The sequence below is a fragment of the Setaria viridis genome, chromosome 3 (genome assembly GCF_005286985.2).
Source record: "Setaria viridis chromosome 3, Setaria_viridis_v4.0, whole genome shotgun sequence".
Lineage (NCBI taxonomy): Eukaryota > Viridiplantae > Streptophyta > Magnoliopsida > Poales > Poaceae > Setaria > Setaria viridis.
In genome coordinates, this window is record NC_048265.2 from 46,351,774 (window position 1) to 46,364,722 (window position 12,949).

The following is a 12,949-nucleotide window of genomic DNA, read 5'->3' on the forward strand; positions in this document are numbered from 1 at the left end:
CGTGGAAGTCGCATGCTGAGAGTCTGACCGGGCTGGAACCGGGCAACCAAACAGGGCCATAGTGTATAGATTCAAACGATATAGTACACGGACCCGTCCAGCCGCCCGTACCGCACGTTGTGCAGCTCCACCACCACTTCCTCCACACCTTCGTCCTGCATGTCGCATCTCCACATCGTGCCGCCGGCGACGGCCACCAGCGTGTCCCCGTCGGCGATAACCGGCATTAAGCTGTAGTTGAGATAGGGGACCGGGTCGCGGAGATTGATGCGCCACTGCAGCTCAGGACCGCCGTCATCGTCCGCCATCCAGACCTGGAACGACGCCTCCGCGGCGGCGTGGACGTAGCACAGCCGCTTCCCGTCGTCCAGGCCCGCCATGTCGTCGACGCCGGGGTTCCAGCCGGTCGGAGGGCGTCGTACCACGTCGAACGCCCTGTGCTGCAGGCTGAACCGCATCAGCCGGGGCTGCGGCTCGTCGGCGTGCCAGTAGAAGGCCTGCCGCGTGCATATCGGCTGATGAACTCCGACGCGGTGCGGCGGGTCCTGCGTGAGCTCCCAGGAGTCGCCGCCGAGCGTGAACACCTCGTGGCCGACGTCGTGGTCCGGGGCAGCGTGGTACTCGCCGTTGACCTCGTCGACGAATGGCTCGCCGTACGTCCGGTAGAAGTACCTGGCGACGACGTAGCGGTTGCGCCACCGGTCGAAGCCGAGGGCTACCCTGCGGGACCAAGTCCTCAGTGTGATCTAGCTCGGCGTTGTGGCTGCCGAGCGGCAGCGCGAGGAACTCTCTCGTGGCCGGGTTGCAGACGAACACCCTGTCCGTGACCGTGGCGATGGCAACCAGGCCGTCGCAGTGCGCCGGGAGGATGAGGCACGTGATGCCCTCGGGCCACGCCTTCTCGAGGAGGAGCTCCCAGTGGAGGATGCCCTGAGCCTGTCCTGGCGGTGGTAGCGGGAGGCGGTGGAAGCTGATCTCCGAGGAGGTGGCGCGTTCGTCGAAACGATCGGTCTTGCGAGGGATGGCGAGCACGGAGGGAGGCGACGCGCGGGACAGCTCGAGGTGGCGGCGGACGAAGGCGGCGCTGGCGATGCCGGCACGCCACGAGCGGCACACGCACCTGCAGCGCCCGACGGACTTTTGGCTGGGAGGCGGACCAGGACCTCGGACATCAGTAGGTCGTCCGGGATGGTGGCGGCCATCATCCGGCGGCGGCGCTTCTCCGGGTGCACCATCGTCGTCTGCCGCTCCGGCCTGCTGGTCCGATTAATCTGCAGGCATGCGTGCGCTTCACCGGACGACGCTGTCCCCCGTGCAACACTCCTCGTACATCACATACTATGGAGGGCGGCGTGCGCTTCACCGGCCGGGGGAATCCGAGTCGGTTTCAGCTCCTGGCGATTTCGCTCGTCTTGTGTGTAGAAAACTAGAAATCCGAGTGGGTTCAAGCTTACTTTGTGTACGAATTGGTGTACGTCGATGTCAGATTCTCATGGGTAGAATCACGAGTTGCGTGACTGCTAAGGGCATGCGTTCCGAATAGTGGTGCTTTTTAACAGAGAAAGGTTGAACTGCTGCCTCCCAATTAAATATTCTCTCCATATCGAAATATTTATAGCTACGTTGACTTTTTCTTATAATCGTTTGACCATTTATCTATTCAAAAATTTATTGCAAATATATAAAAAAGATAAGTTATATGCTTAAAATATCTTTAATGATAAAGTAAGTCACAGACAAAATAAATGATATTTCCATCTGTTTCAAATTGTAGATTATTTTAACTTTTTTTATCCATAAATGATAAATGTTTGTATGCATCTAGACATACATTATATTAAGGTGCATACAAATATTTATGCACCTAAAAAAACTAAAATGATATGTGCAATTTGGAATGGAGGGAGTACTTGCATAATTTTTTGAATAAGACGAATGGTTAAACATAAAAATTAACAGCGACAAATATTTCGATATGGAGGAAGTATAAACTATCAAGAACATATATGCCCGTACCATTTCTGAGTAATTGTCAAAAGATACTAAGTACTTTTTCCATTGCAAATTGTAGGTTGTTTTAGTTTTTCTATGTGCATAATTTTTATTATGCATCAAAATATATTGTATGTCTAGATGCATAATAATATTTATGAATCTAGAAAACTAAAACGACTTATAATTTGAAACGGAGTAAAAAACATCGCGCAAGCCAAACTCCTTGGAGGTGCTCTCTTGAGTCTCGACCTCAGGTGTAAACCCAATCCAGTGACTCAGTGACGTCAACGGTGTTGTTGGTGATTGGTGTTGTTATTACCTTCCCGAATGCTTTGTCAGGCAAATTCAGCACCGTGGTTCAGCTTATATTATTGTCTCTACATAGTTGTTACCAACAAGTGTCTCGATCCGATTATGGTCATGTTTGGATCCCTTAACTAAACTTTAGTTGCTAAAGTTTAACTGCTATGGATCCAATCGGGCTAGTTAAAACTTAGCTAAACTTTAGTTGGAGCTAAAAAAGTGCTTTAGCCTTTAGCTAGCTAAAACTTGCTAAAAGTGACGAAAGACGAAAATGCCCTCAGCATTAATTCATGGTCCCCTGTCGGTCTCCCTCCCGTTGCCCTTTTCCCGCGGTCCACCGAGCGCCACCCGCCAAATCCATCGTCGTGCTGGCGTCTGTCCCCATCGTCGGGACAACAACTTGTTTTGGGATCCCGCGCCATCGGCCTCCCTCCGCCGGTCGAGCCCCTTCCAAATCCCGCGCCGCTGGCCTCCCCCCACCGGTCGAGCCCCTCCTAGCTCTCGCACCTCCCCTTTTGTGCAGCCATGTCCGATGGCAACTCCGCGGGGCGTGGACGGCGGCGCGGGGGACGGCGCTGTTGGCAGTAGGGCCGGCGCGGAGCAGCGTGCTGGGTGGCGGCAAAAGTTCGAAGGAGGAAGTGGGTGGGGTTGGGGTGGGGGGTGGGGTGGGGAGGAAGACGAGCCGTGTGGAGATAAGAAAGAGAGAAGATTGATAGGAGGTGGAGGAGAGGGGTAGTATTGACAAATACCTCATTTAGCTGGTGGATCCAAACACCTCTAGCTATTTTTTAGCCAACTACTACTTTAATCAACTAAACTTTAGTTATAAAATTTAGCTGGTAAAGTTTTAGTTGGGGTGGATCTAAACAAGACCTAAGTGGTTCTTCCGGGAATTGCTTGCGTCAGTGAGTTGTCCCGACACAGTAAGGAGGTGTTTGGATCCTAAAGGTAAAGTTTAGTTTGTGTCACATCGAATACTCGGAGGCTAATTAGGAGAACTAAATATGAATTAATTATAAAACTAATTGCATAGATGCGGCGAGACGAATTTATTAAGCTTAATTAATCCATCATTAGCAATGGTTACTGTAGCAGTACATTGTCAAATCATGAACTAATTAGGCTCAATAGATTCGTCTCGCCGTTTAACCTCCATCTGTGCAATGAGTTTTGTAAATAGTTTATGTTTAATACTTCTAATTAACAGAGACTAAAGTTTAGTCCGGGGATCCAAACACTTTAGTTAACAATCGGTCTATATGTTTTTCCATTCGACCATTCCTGTATATGTTTGTTTGACATGTGTTTAGTTGGAAACTCAGCTATAGCTACGAGTTTTCTATAGAAATATATATCCTCGTCGCTTCCTGCTGCATACATATGTATGGGCGATCTATAGGATGACATAGATCATGTATATATAAATTAAGTTACCTTTTTATATTAGGACGATAGAAATGGGTAATTTAGAATAGTACTTCCTCCATTTCAAATTATAAATTATTTTAATCCTTTTAGATTTATAATTTTTGTTATGCATTTAAATATATATCATATCTACCATAACAAAATTTATTAATTTAGAAAAATCAAAACGCTGAGGAAGTACTTTGATATATTTTTTATAATGGTAGAGTAGGTAATTTTAAATGCATATTTTAGAATTACATTAGGCTACTTTTGATAATGGCGAGGGGTAACAACTAGAGGGTTACTTCAAACAAATTATTTTTAAGGGCACATATAAATAATTTGAATAAGAATTAGGAGGTTATTTTAATTTATTTTCTTTATAACTGAGGTTGGTAATTTATTTGCATCTTGAGGCAGCACGCAGTTTCAAAAGCATCTATGCACGCACTCAGCGATCAAAATGTAAAAGAAAAATTCAAATATTGACATGTGGATGATGATAAGAAAATTTCGATTAAGAAAAAATAAGAAAAGAAAATGAATTTAGAAGGGAAAAACAGTAATCCGGGCAGAAGCGGTGCTAGCCATCCGATCCGGACACGTGGCTCGATCGCAACCATACAAACCTTCCTCCGCCTCCACTACCTCCTCGCTCGGCGGTCGGCGGTCGCTCTCCCCTCGCAAAACCCCCGCACCGCCTCGGCCAGCCCTCTCTTCGCCGCCTATCTCCCCACCCCACTCACCCCCTCCCCCCCCCCCCCCCCCCCCCCCCCCCCCCCCCAACGCGTGAGCCTGCATGAACCTGGTGATGATTGCCGTCTACATTCCTATCCCGCCGCCGCCTATAACTAGGCCTCTCCCCCGTTCCCCGCGGCTGCAGCCCCACACCCACCGCCAAGGAAGGAAGTCCCAGCGAGAGCCAGCAAGGGCGGGCGGGGACCCGTCGCCGACGCCGCGCTCCAAGGAGCCGCCGGATTCCGCCGCTCGCGGAGCTGGATTGGGCGGCATTCGAGGTCGGTTCTTCTTCCTCCGCGCGATGCGGCTCGATTCTGCGGTTCCTCTTGGGGGCTTGGGTCTTCGGAGGTGTTGTTGGTGCCGAAATTTCTCTGATTTCGTGCGGAATTCGATCGAGTTGTGCCTCCGGGTTGGGAGTTTTGGTGCTGGGGCGAGCATTCGTGGTTTTGCTCCAACCGCTAATCCGCTTCTCGCGACCTTGTTTCAGCGATCGAGCCCTCGCCGTCTCCGACTCTCTGCGCAACCTGAGCGCGTCTTGCCCGTTTCGCTCTCTCTGCTTGCTCCTGGGGAACACGAGCAAGGGACTCGAAAGCTTCCAAGGTACAAATCCGACTCCCAATTCGCGGAACCGCAGTCGGTAGAGCAAGTCGGTGGTTTGTTTCCGGTTGCTTCGTCTAGCAATTCGTATCTCGCTGTGCTGTTACTCTCTGAGTCCTTGCTAACTCAAATTGGATTCAGATAAGCAATCTGCGTTGCCATTTCACAAGTTGGGGTAATATATTTAGTTGCGCCAGTTTCCGCCTTTCTGAAGTGACTACTGCGTTGTAATGATTCGTCATTTGACTCTGAATAAATTGGTGGTTTGTCTTTGTGGGTTCGTTGTAGATGTTCAGGGTGATATAAATCCTGAGCTTTCGTGCAGAACTTGGTTCAGTGGTATATCTGGGGGTGGGAATTGACGTGATGTGATGAGTGTTCTTGGAATGATGGTTCTGCGAAGGCCGCTAATCTATTTCTTCTGATGTTTCAGTGTCAAGCCTAGGCTTCACCGCGCAACCTGATTGTGTCAAATTGGTTTGGCTTTCTCTTCTCATGGATATTGACGAACCAAGAACTCCGAAGCTTGCAGGTACAAATCTGATGCCCAACTTGCAAATCACCGCATCAATTAAAGCAAGTAATCTCCTCCCTTAATTTTCTGAGAAAATGTGTTTTGTGTCTTTGTGCTTATATGTTTCAAAGCAACAGCAGGCAGTTAGTTCATGTTTTGCTTCAGCCTAACTATTTTCTTGGTCCCTGATATCTTCAATCCATCAACGCACATGCAAATACTTAAGAAACTGTGCTCAACTCTTTTTCATGATTGCTTTATCTAGCTACTATTATTCATCGTGTTCTTAGTCATTGATGTCAGTGCCTATTTTCATTTCGCAAGTTGTCGCAATTAGTTACTTAGGAAAGTATTTGCCTTCCTTGAACAATTCTAATTCAGTGCTTGCGCAAATAATTCAAAGAAGCAATACTATGGAATGTTCTGGTTCATCTTTAAATGTGTTAGTGCTGCATTGCATGATTCGTCTAATAGCTCTGTGTCTATTGACTCATCTTTTTATTGTCTGAGCTATCTGATCAAATGCTAGATGCATTTGCAAATTTTTCGAAGTAGTAGTCACAAGTGACTAGTAGTGTACTTATGTTATGATTGCTTCATTTTACTGTTCTGGTTGTTAATTACTGCTGCTTTGCATTGATTCAGATATGCTATCCAGAGGATCCCATAAGCATTTGTGTACAGTCTGCACTAAGAACTTCCGTTCAGGGAGGGCTCTTGGAGGTCACATGTCGTGCCACCGGCATGCTGGCATGCAGCAAAGGAGCACACCTTGCCCTCCTGCCATTGTTGTTGATGTACCTGTGTCGCTGCTGGGTCCCAGTGATGAGAAGTCTTCACTGCCATGTTTGGAAACTCAATGGTGGCACCTCTCACAGGAGTTCTCTACCAACCAATCTCTGAGGGGGAACATGAGGATGCACAGTGAGAAGAAGGTGATGGCCAAGCCCAACGAAGAACCAGCTGGGCTGATGGAAGCTTCGGCCAATGCTAATGGTGATCATGGGCACCATGAGATGCTATTTTCTCCAGTGAAGCGTAAGCGATCAAAGAGGGGCATGCCAGCACTCGATTCAGAGATGTGTGCTGCAGATGCTCTCCTGATGCTTGCAAAGTATTCTGACAAGAGTTATGCTTATGAGGATTGCTGTGGGGGAGATAACAACGACAACATTTCAACGCCCAATTTGTTGAAGGAGGTGAATCTGAACGCTTTTGATCAACTGGTTCAATCTGATGAGTTCACAAATAACACGAGGCTCAAGTCTGACAAGAATTCAGCTTATGAGGGTTTCTATGAACACACTGAGCAGGAAAGCAGTTTGAATTTGGCTGCTGATGTTCCCAGGAAGATGGTGCTGCTGAATGTGTTTGATCATGGGCTGGTAGATGGAAATGCTGAGTTCATGAAGCCAGAGGCTGACATTTCAGTTGAGGAGGTGAAGTCTGGTAACCTTTCAGTTGCAGTGAACATCAAGAGATACCAGTGCAAGGTCTGCGGAAAGTTATTAAGGTCAGGGTACTCATTGGGTCGCCACATGAGGTTACACTGCGAGAAGGAAAACAGTTTGAATTTGGTTGCTGATGTTCCCAAGGAGGTGCTGCTGGATGTAGATGATGAATTCATGAAGCCAGGGGCTGAAAATTCAGTTGAAGAATTGAAGTCTGGTGACCTTTCAGCTGCAGTGAACATCAAGAGTTACCAGTGCAAGGTCTGTGGAAAGTTATTAAGGTCAGGACGAGCATTGGGAGGCCACATGACGTCACACTTACAGCGTGGGCAGGAGAACACTTCGAATTTAGTTGCTGATGTTCCCAAGACGGAGATGCTTCTGAATGTGTTTGATCATGGGCTGGATGTAGATGCTGATTTCATGAAGCCAGGGGCTGACATTTCAGTTGAGGAGTTGCAGTCCAGTGACCTTTCAGCTTCAGTTAACATCAAGAGACACCACTGCAAGGTATGTGGAAAGTTATTAGGGTCAGGGCACGCTTTGGGAGGACACATGAGGTTACACTATGTCCGGAAGTGCAATCTTCACCAAGGAGTTGCTGATTGTACTAATTCTACTATGATGGAAGAGCAAATGCAGAAGCTTGAATTGAAATCTCCCATCTTTTATCGACGGAGACCACGTTCACATTGGAGCGGAATCTGATTCTGAGCATTAGTTTGTAGTGAACAACCTTCAGCAGGCTGAGGCCAAAGCTGGTTCCACATGTTGTCTGAAACTGATAGCAATTCAGTTGTCCATAGGCTCATTAGTAGTCAGGAAACAAAAGAACTCCATTTCATCTGCTGTAGTCTGTAGATAGGGAAGGCAAGGATCTTAGGCCACTCCTTGGTTGCGAAACACTGTAGAAGTATGCACGGTACCATGCAGTGTAATACAATGCATGAGCTTGTGATTGTTCTGAAGCTCCCAGACAGTTTTGCTTGGCTGCACACTGATATTCTTCTGTACATACCTATGCAGAGCATATTCTTGAGATAATAGTTCAATAAAGAGATTTGGATCAGCATTTGTGCAATCATCCTGTCTTTTATTCAGTTGCCTTTTGGATGTGGTATCTGGGCAACATTCAGTGTTTTTATGAGTGTTATGTCTGTGTTTGGCTCTGCCGTTCTGGTTGCTATGCAGTATGCACTCTGCTTCGGAGTTGTTCATGGCTTCCCGTTCCTGGTGCTGTTCATGTCGCTGGGGTTGTGAACTGTGAAATTTGGATCTGATGATCCTGACCAATGGAGTTGTGAACTGTGAAATTTGGATCTGATGATTCTGACCAATGGAGTACGGCAAGTAACCTTCAGCGGGTGTTTTCTGACAGTCGGAGACCAAGGTCAAAATTCAGTTCTTGCCTTTCTTGGCTGCAGAGCAGTGCATCAGTATTCCTCGGTTGCCTTGGCTCATGTCAAATTGGTACGGGCAGCTGCAGTGCTTGCCGTCCGATGAGGACACGTGGCTCGATCTCGACCGCAAGGATCCTCTCCAATTGCCTCCGCCAACCGCCTCGTCCCTCGCTGCTCTCCCCTCACAAAGCCCCCCGCACCGCCGCGGCAAGAGCGAGCCCGCCGGCCACCCCTCCCTCCCTTCCCCGCTCCTACGCCTAAGCTGGCATGAAGATTTCTACCTCACCGCCGCCTATAAGTAGCCCCCCCCACCCCCCCCCCCCCCCGCCCTCTTTCTCCGCGGCTGCACCCTGCTGCCCAACACCCACCGCCAAGCATCGACAGAAAGAAAGGGCAGGGCGCGGGAGGCCGGCGCGCGAAGACCCGTCGTCGAGGTCCAAGAAGTGTCAGGTTCAGCCGTGGTTCTGGATTCCGCGGGATTCGACGTTCGTTTCGTCCGCGAAAAGCTGGGGGCATTTTGGGCTTGGTTCTGCTGTTCCTCTCTGGGTTTGGTTCTTTTCTTGGGTCTTTGGAGGCGTTCTTGCTTTCTTGGTTCTAAACTCCACCTGAACTTTCGGAATTCGATCAAGCTGTGTCTGCGGGTTGTACTTGGGGATTCAGGTAGTATTAGTCGAGTTCTTGGCTCTGCTGATCAAGCTGTCGCCTTCTAGGCGCAATCTTGAGCGTCTTGCCCGTTCGGCTCTCTACACTATATAGGGGAACACGAACCAGTTCGCAGAACTGCAATTTGCAGAGTATAGGTAGTTAGTGTCTTGGGTTCTTTGGAGAAGTTCTTGGTGCTGTTCTGACTTTGTCTGGAGTTTGATGTGTCTCCGAATTGGAAATTCTCGGGATGCAGCGAGTGTTCGTGTGCTCTTGGCTCTGATTTCATCCACTAATCCGGATTTTGCTATCTTGTTCAGCCATCAAGCCCTCGCCGTCTCCGACTCCTGCGCAAACTGAGCGCGTCTTGCCCGTTTGGCTCTCTCTGCTTGCTCCTGGGGAACACGAGCAAGGGACTCGAAAGCTTCCAGGTACAAATCCGACTCCCAATTTGCAGAACCGCAGTCGGTAGAGCAAGTCGGTGGTTTGTTTCCGGTTGCTTCGTCTAGCGATTCGTATCTCGCTGTGCCGTTACTCTCTGGATCCATGCTAACTCAAATTGGATTCAGATAAGCAATCTGCATTGCCATTTCACATGTTGTTGTAATATTTAGCTGCACAGTTTCTGCCTTTCTGAAGTGACTACTGCATCGTAATGATTCGTCATGTGGCTCTGAATAAATTGGTGGTGTGTCTTTGTGGGTTCATTCTAGATGTTCAGGGTGATAAAAATTCTGAGATTTCGTGCAGAACTTGGTTCAGTGGTATATCTGGGGGTGGGAATTGACGTGATGTGATGAGTGTTCTTGGAATGATGGTTCTGCGTAGGCCACTAATCTATTTCTTCTGATGTTTCAGTGTCACGTCAAGCCTTGTCTTCATTGTGCAACCTGATTGTGTCAAATTGGTCTGGCTTTCTCTTCTTTCTGCTTGCTCCTGGGCAACACGAGCAAGGGACTCGGAAAAGCTTCCAGGTACAAATCCGACTCCCACCAAATCGCAGAACTGCAGTCGGTAGAGCAAGTTGGTGGTTTGTTTCCGGTTGCTTTGTCTTGCAATTCGTATCTCGCCGTGCTATTACTCTCTGAATCCTTGCTAACTTATATTGAATTCAGATAAGCGATCTGCATTGCCATTTCCCATGTTGTTGTAATGTTTTGTTGCACAGTTGCTGCGTTTCTGAAGTGGCTACTGCATTGTAATGATTTGCCACATGTCTGCAAATATTGGTAGTTTGTCTTGGTATGTTGATAAAATTTGGCTACGCAGTTAGACTCTGAATCCTTGCTACCTTACGATGATTTCAGATTGTCAATCTGCTTGACCATTTCACAAATTCCGAGGTCCGGTTCGCAGAACTGCAAATGGTAGAGAAAGTTGGTAATGGAGTAATGGTTGGTTTCTGCTTGCTTCGTCTTGCAATTAGCATCTCGTTAGACTCTGAAAACTGAATCCCCTTGCTACCTTACAATGATTTCAGATTGTCAATCTGCTTGACCATTTCACAAAATGTCTTAGTTGCACAGTTGCTGTCTTTCTGAAGTGACTACTGCATTGTAATGATTTGGCATGCGGCACTGCATATATTGGCAGGGCTTTTCTTTTTAGTTCTTGTAGATGATAGTGCTGATAAAAATTCTGAGATTTCGTGCAAATTTTGATTGAGTGGTGTTTCTGGGATGAGAGTTCACGTGCTGTGATGAATGTTCGTGGAATGATCGACTCTGCTAGGCCACTAATCTGTTTCTTGTGATGTTTCAGTGTCAATCCCAGGCTGCACTGCATAACCTGATTTTGTCACATTCCAAAGCTCTCTTCATGGATATAAAGGAACAGAAAGCTCTGAAGCTCAAAGCTACAAATCTGATGCCCAATTCGCATGTCACTGCAATCATTAGAGCAAGTCATCATGTTTCCCTTAGATTTTTGATTAAATGCAACGTCTTCAAAAAAATGCAAGAACAAGTGACCAATGCTCCGTCCCTAAGTAACCAAAGCTATTGTTTGACAGGGAAACTGACCCTTGACGTGCCTTGGCTTCGACTTACTCTAGGACCAAGTGAATGGGCTCTGGAGGAGTTCAAGAGGATGAACAGGCAAGAAGATAAAGGTGATGAAAGTGACATGGTGGCTCTTCGTCGTCGTCCAGAATAGGATCAGGTCAGCCTGATCAACCTCTCCGTATGTATAGGCACCGTGGGGACGGAGGCATGGAGTGGAGCATGGGCTCTCTTGTGCTTGTGCCACGCACTTCGCACATGTCCTTTCATCGCCATCGACAGCGTCTGGGTCTCCACTCTTCCCATTAATCATGCCGGACACAAATGTAATATATCATCACGGATGCATCAATGTATACTGCAAGAATTCATCACCCAAATTAACATCTAAACAACATACAACAATACAAGCCGTATATAGCCGAAATCTCATAATGACTCAAAAGAACTAAGCAGTGTCTAAACTTTCAGTCTCCAAATGACTAAATAAATTAGATCATACCTTTTATTTCAGGGGCTGACTGCAACACAGAGGTATGTATAGCAGTGTAGAGTAAAAAATAGCAATCAATAATTAAAATGTGAAAAGAAAAGATAAAATCTATTTAGTACTGGCTAGTAACACCAACAGATACTAAGGGGTCACCTACATGTCGTTCCATGGCGATCCCTTTACGGTCCGTTTGGTATTGGAACCATGTCGGTTGGGTTGGAACCGACCCACTTTTCTGGATTGGAGCTGACCCATCTCTTGTTTGATTGGAGGGATGGATTGGATCCAATTTTTTATTTGGTTGAGCTGGTTGAGGGGGTTGGGATGGATATCTATTTAACACTGTTAGTTGTGAACCCCACTTCTCAGCCGCGGGGCCCACCTATCAACCTCTCTCTCTTTTTTTCCCTCCCTTCCATCTTCTTTCTCCTCTCCTCCCCGCAAGTCCTTCCCCACCGAGCCCGCGCCGGCGGTCCTCCTCCTTGCCGCCGGCGGTCCGCCCCCCTGCGCCGCCTCATCCCGCCCCCGCACCGGCCACCTCATCCCCGCCGCCGGAGGTCCTCCTCCCCCACCGTGCTAGCCCGGCCGCGGCGGGGCTCGAGCTCGCTCGGCGCACCTCCCCAGCCCGCACACCTCCCTGTCGGCGCGAGTGGAGGGCGGCGGCGGCATCGGGCGGGCGGAGGGCGGCGCTAGCGTCGGGCGGGCGGAGGACGGCGCGAGTGGAGGACGGTGGCGGAGGGCGGCGCCGGCGTTGGGCGGGCGGAGGGCGGCGGCGGCATCGGGTGCATGGGCGGACGCGGGGAGGACGAGCGCGAGAAGAAACGGACGCGAACGCCATTCAAGTGGGTCGGAGTGATTCCTTCTTTTTTGAGGAATCGGATGAACCCGGATCTACGAGGAATATTCCTCTACTGGGTTGGACATAACCGCCACCCTCTCCAACCAAACATGGGTCGAAGTGGGTCGGCTCCAACCCAACCCACTTTAACCCCAGAACCAAACACTATCTTAGTGCCGATCATGTTACCTGGAACTAAAGATCGAGACTTTTGTCTCGGTTTGGTAGTACCATTTCCACAACCGAGAGCGATTCGGATTTGGAAGCAGTACTAATAGCCAATTCTCTCTTACAGTGTTAAAATATACCAAAGACGTGGCACTGCTCACAAAATAAAATTTGGACTTGAGCCTCTGAGAATTGTTAGGGTTTGGTAGTAATTCCTAGCTCTAAATCTACTAAGCTGTAGCTGTGGGTATACCTGAGTCATGTGGTAGAGCTGTTTTCTCTAAACAAAGATAAATAGTGTTAATAATATTCTTGATTTTAGCATACAAACTCGGCCGGGGGTGGGTGTGCGTGTGTGTGGTGGTGGTGGTGGGGAGGTCAAACCTGTACCATGTGTGTG

The 12,949-nt window shown here is 48.4% G+C and overlaps 2 protein-coding genes across 2 annotated transcripts; one reads left to right on the forward strand and one right to left on the reverse strand.

Moving 5' to 3' along the window:
* Positions 1 to 71: 71 nt before the first annotated feature.
* Positions 72 to 1,235, reverse strand: LOC117849348 (uncharacterized). The gene is made up of 3 exons (XM_034730894.1): positions 1,171 to 1,235; positions 788 to 1,120; positions 72 to 720 (listed from the first exon to the last, which is right to left on the reverse strand). Exons 1-3 carry the CDS (start codon positions 1,233 to 1,235, stop codon positions 72 to 74), a joined length of 1,047 nt encoding a protein of 348 aa, XP_034586785.1.
* A 4,989-nt stretch (positions 1,236 to 6,224) lies between these two features.
* LOC117850471 (uncharacterized) lies at positions 6,225 to 8,627 on the forward strand. The gene has a single exon (XM_034732294.2). The coding sequence runs from the start codon at positions 6,286 to 6,288 to the stop codon at positions 7,714 to 7,716; it is 1,431 nt and encodes a 476-aa protein (XP_034588185.2). The 5' UTR covers positions 6,225 to 6,285; the 3' UTR covers positions 7,717 to 8,627.
* Positions 8,628 to 12,949: the final 4,322 nt, after the last annotated feature.

Coding starts and splice junctions, on each gene's coding strand:
- LOC117849348 (XM_034730894.1), bottom strand. CDS start 1,235: ATGGTGCACCCGGAGAAGCGCCGCCGCCGGATGATGGCCGCCACCATC. Junction 1,121..1,170: donor ATCCCGGACGACCTACTGAT/GTCCGAGGTCCT, acceptor CGGGCGCTGCAG/GTGCGTGTGCCGCTCGTGGC. Junction 721..787: donor TGCAACCCGGCCACGAGAGA/GTTCCTCGCGCT, acceptor TTGGTCCCGCAG/GGTAGCCCTCGGCTTCGACC.
- LOC117850471 (XM_034732294.2), top strand. CDS start 6,286: ATGTCGTGCCACCGGCATGCTGGCATGCAGCAAAGGAGCACACCTTGC.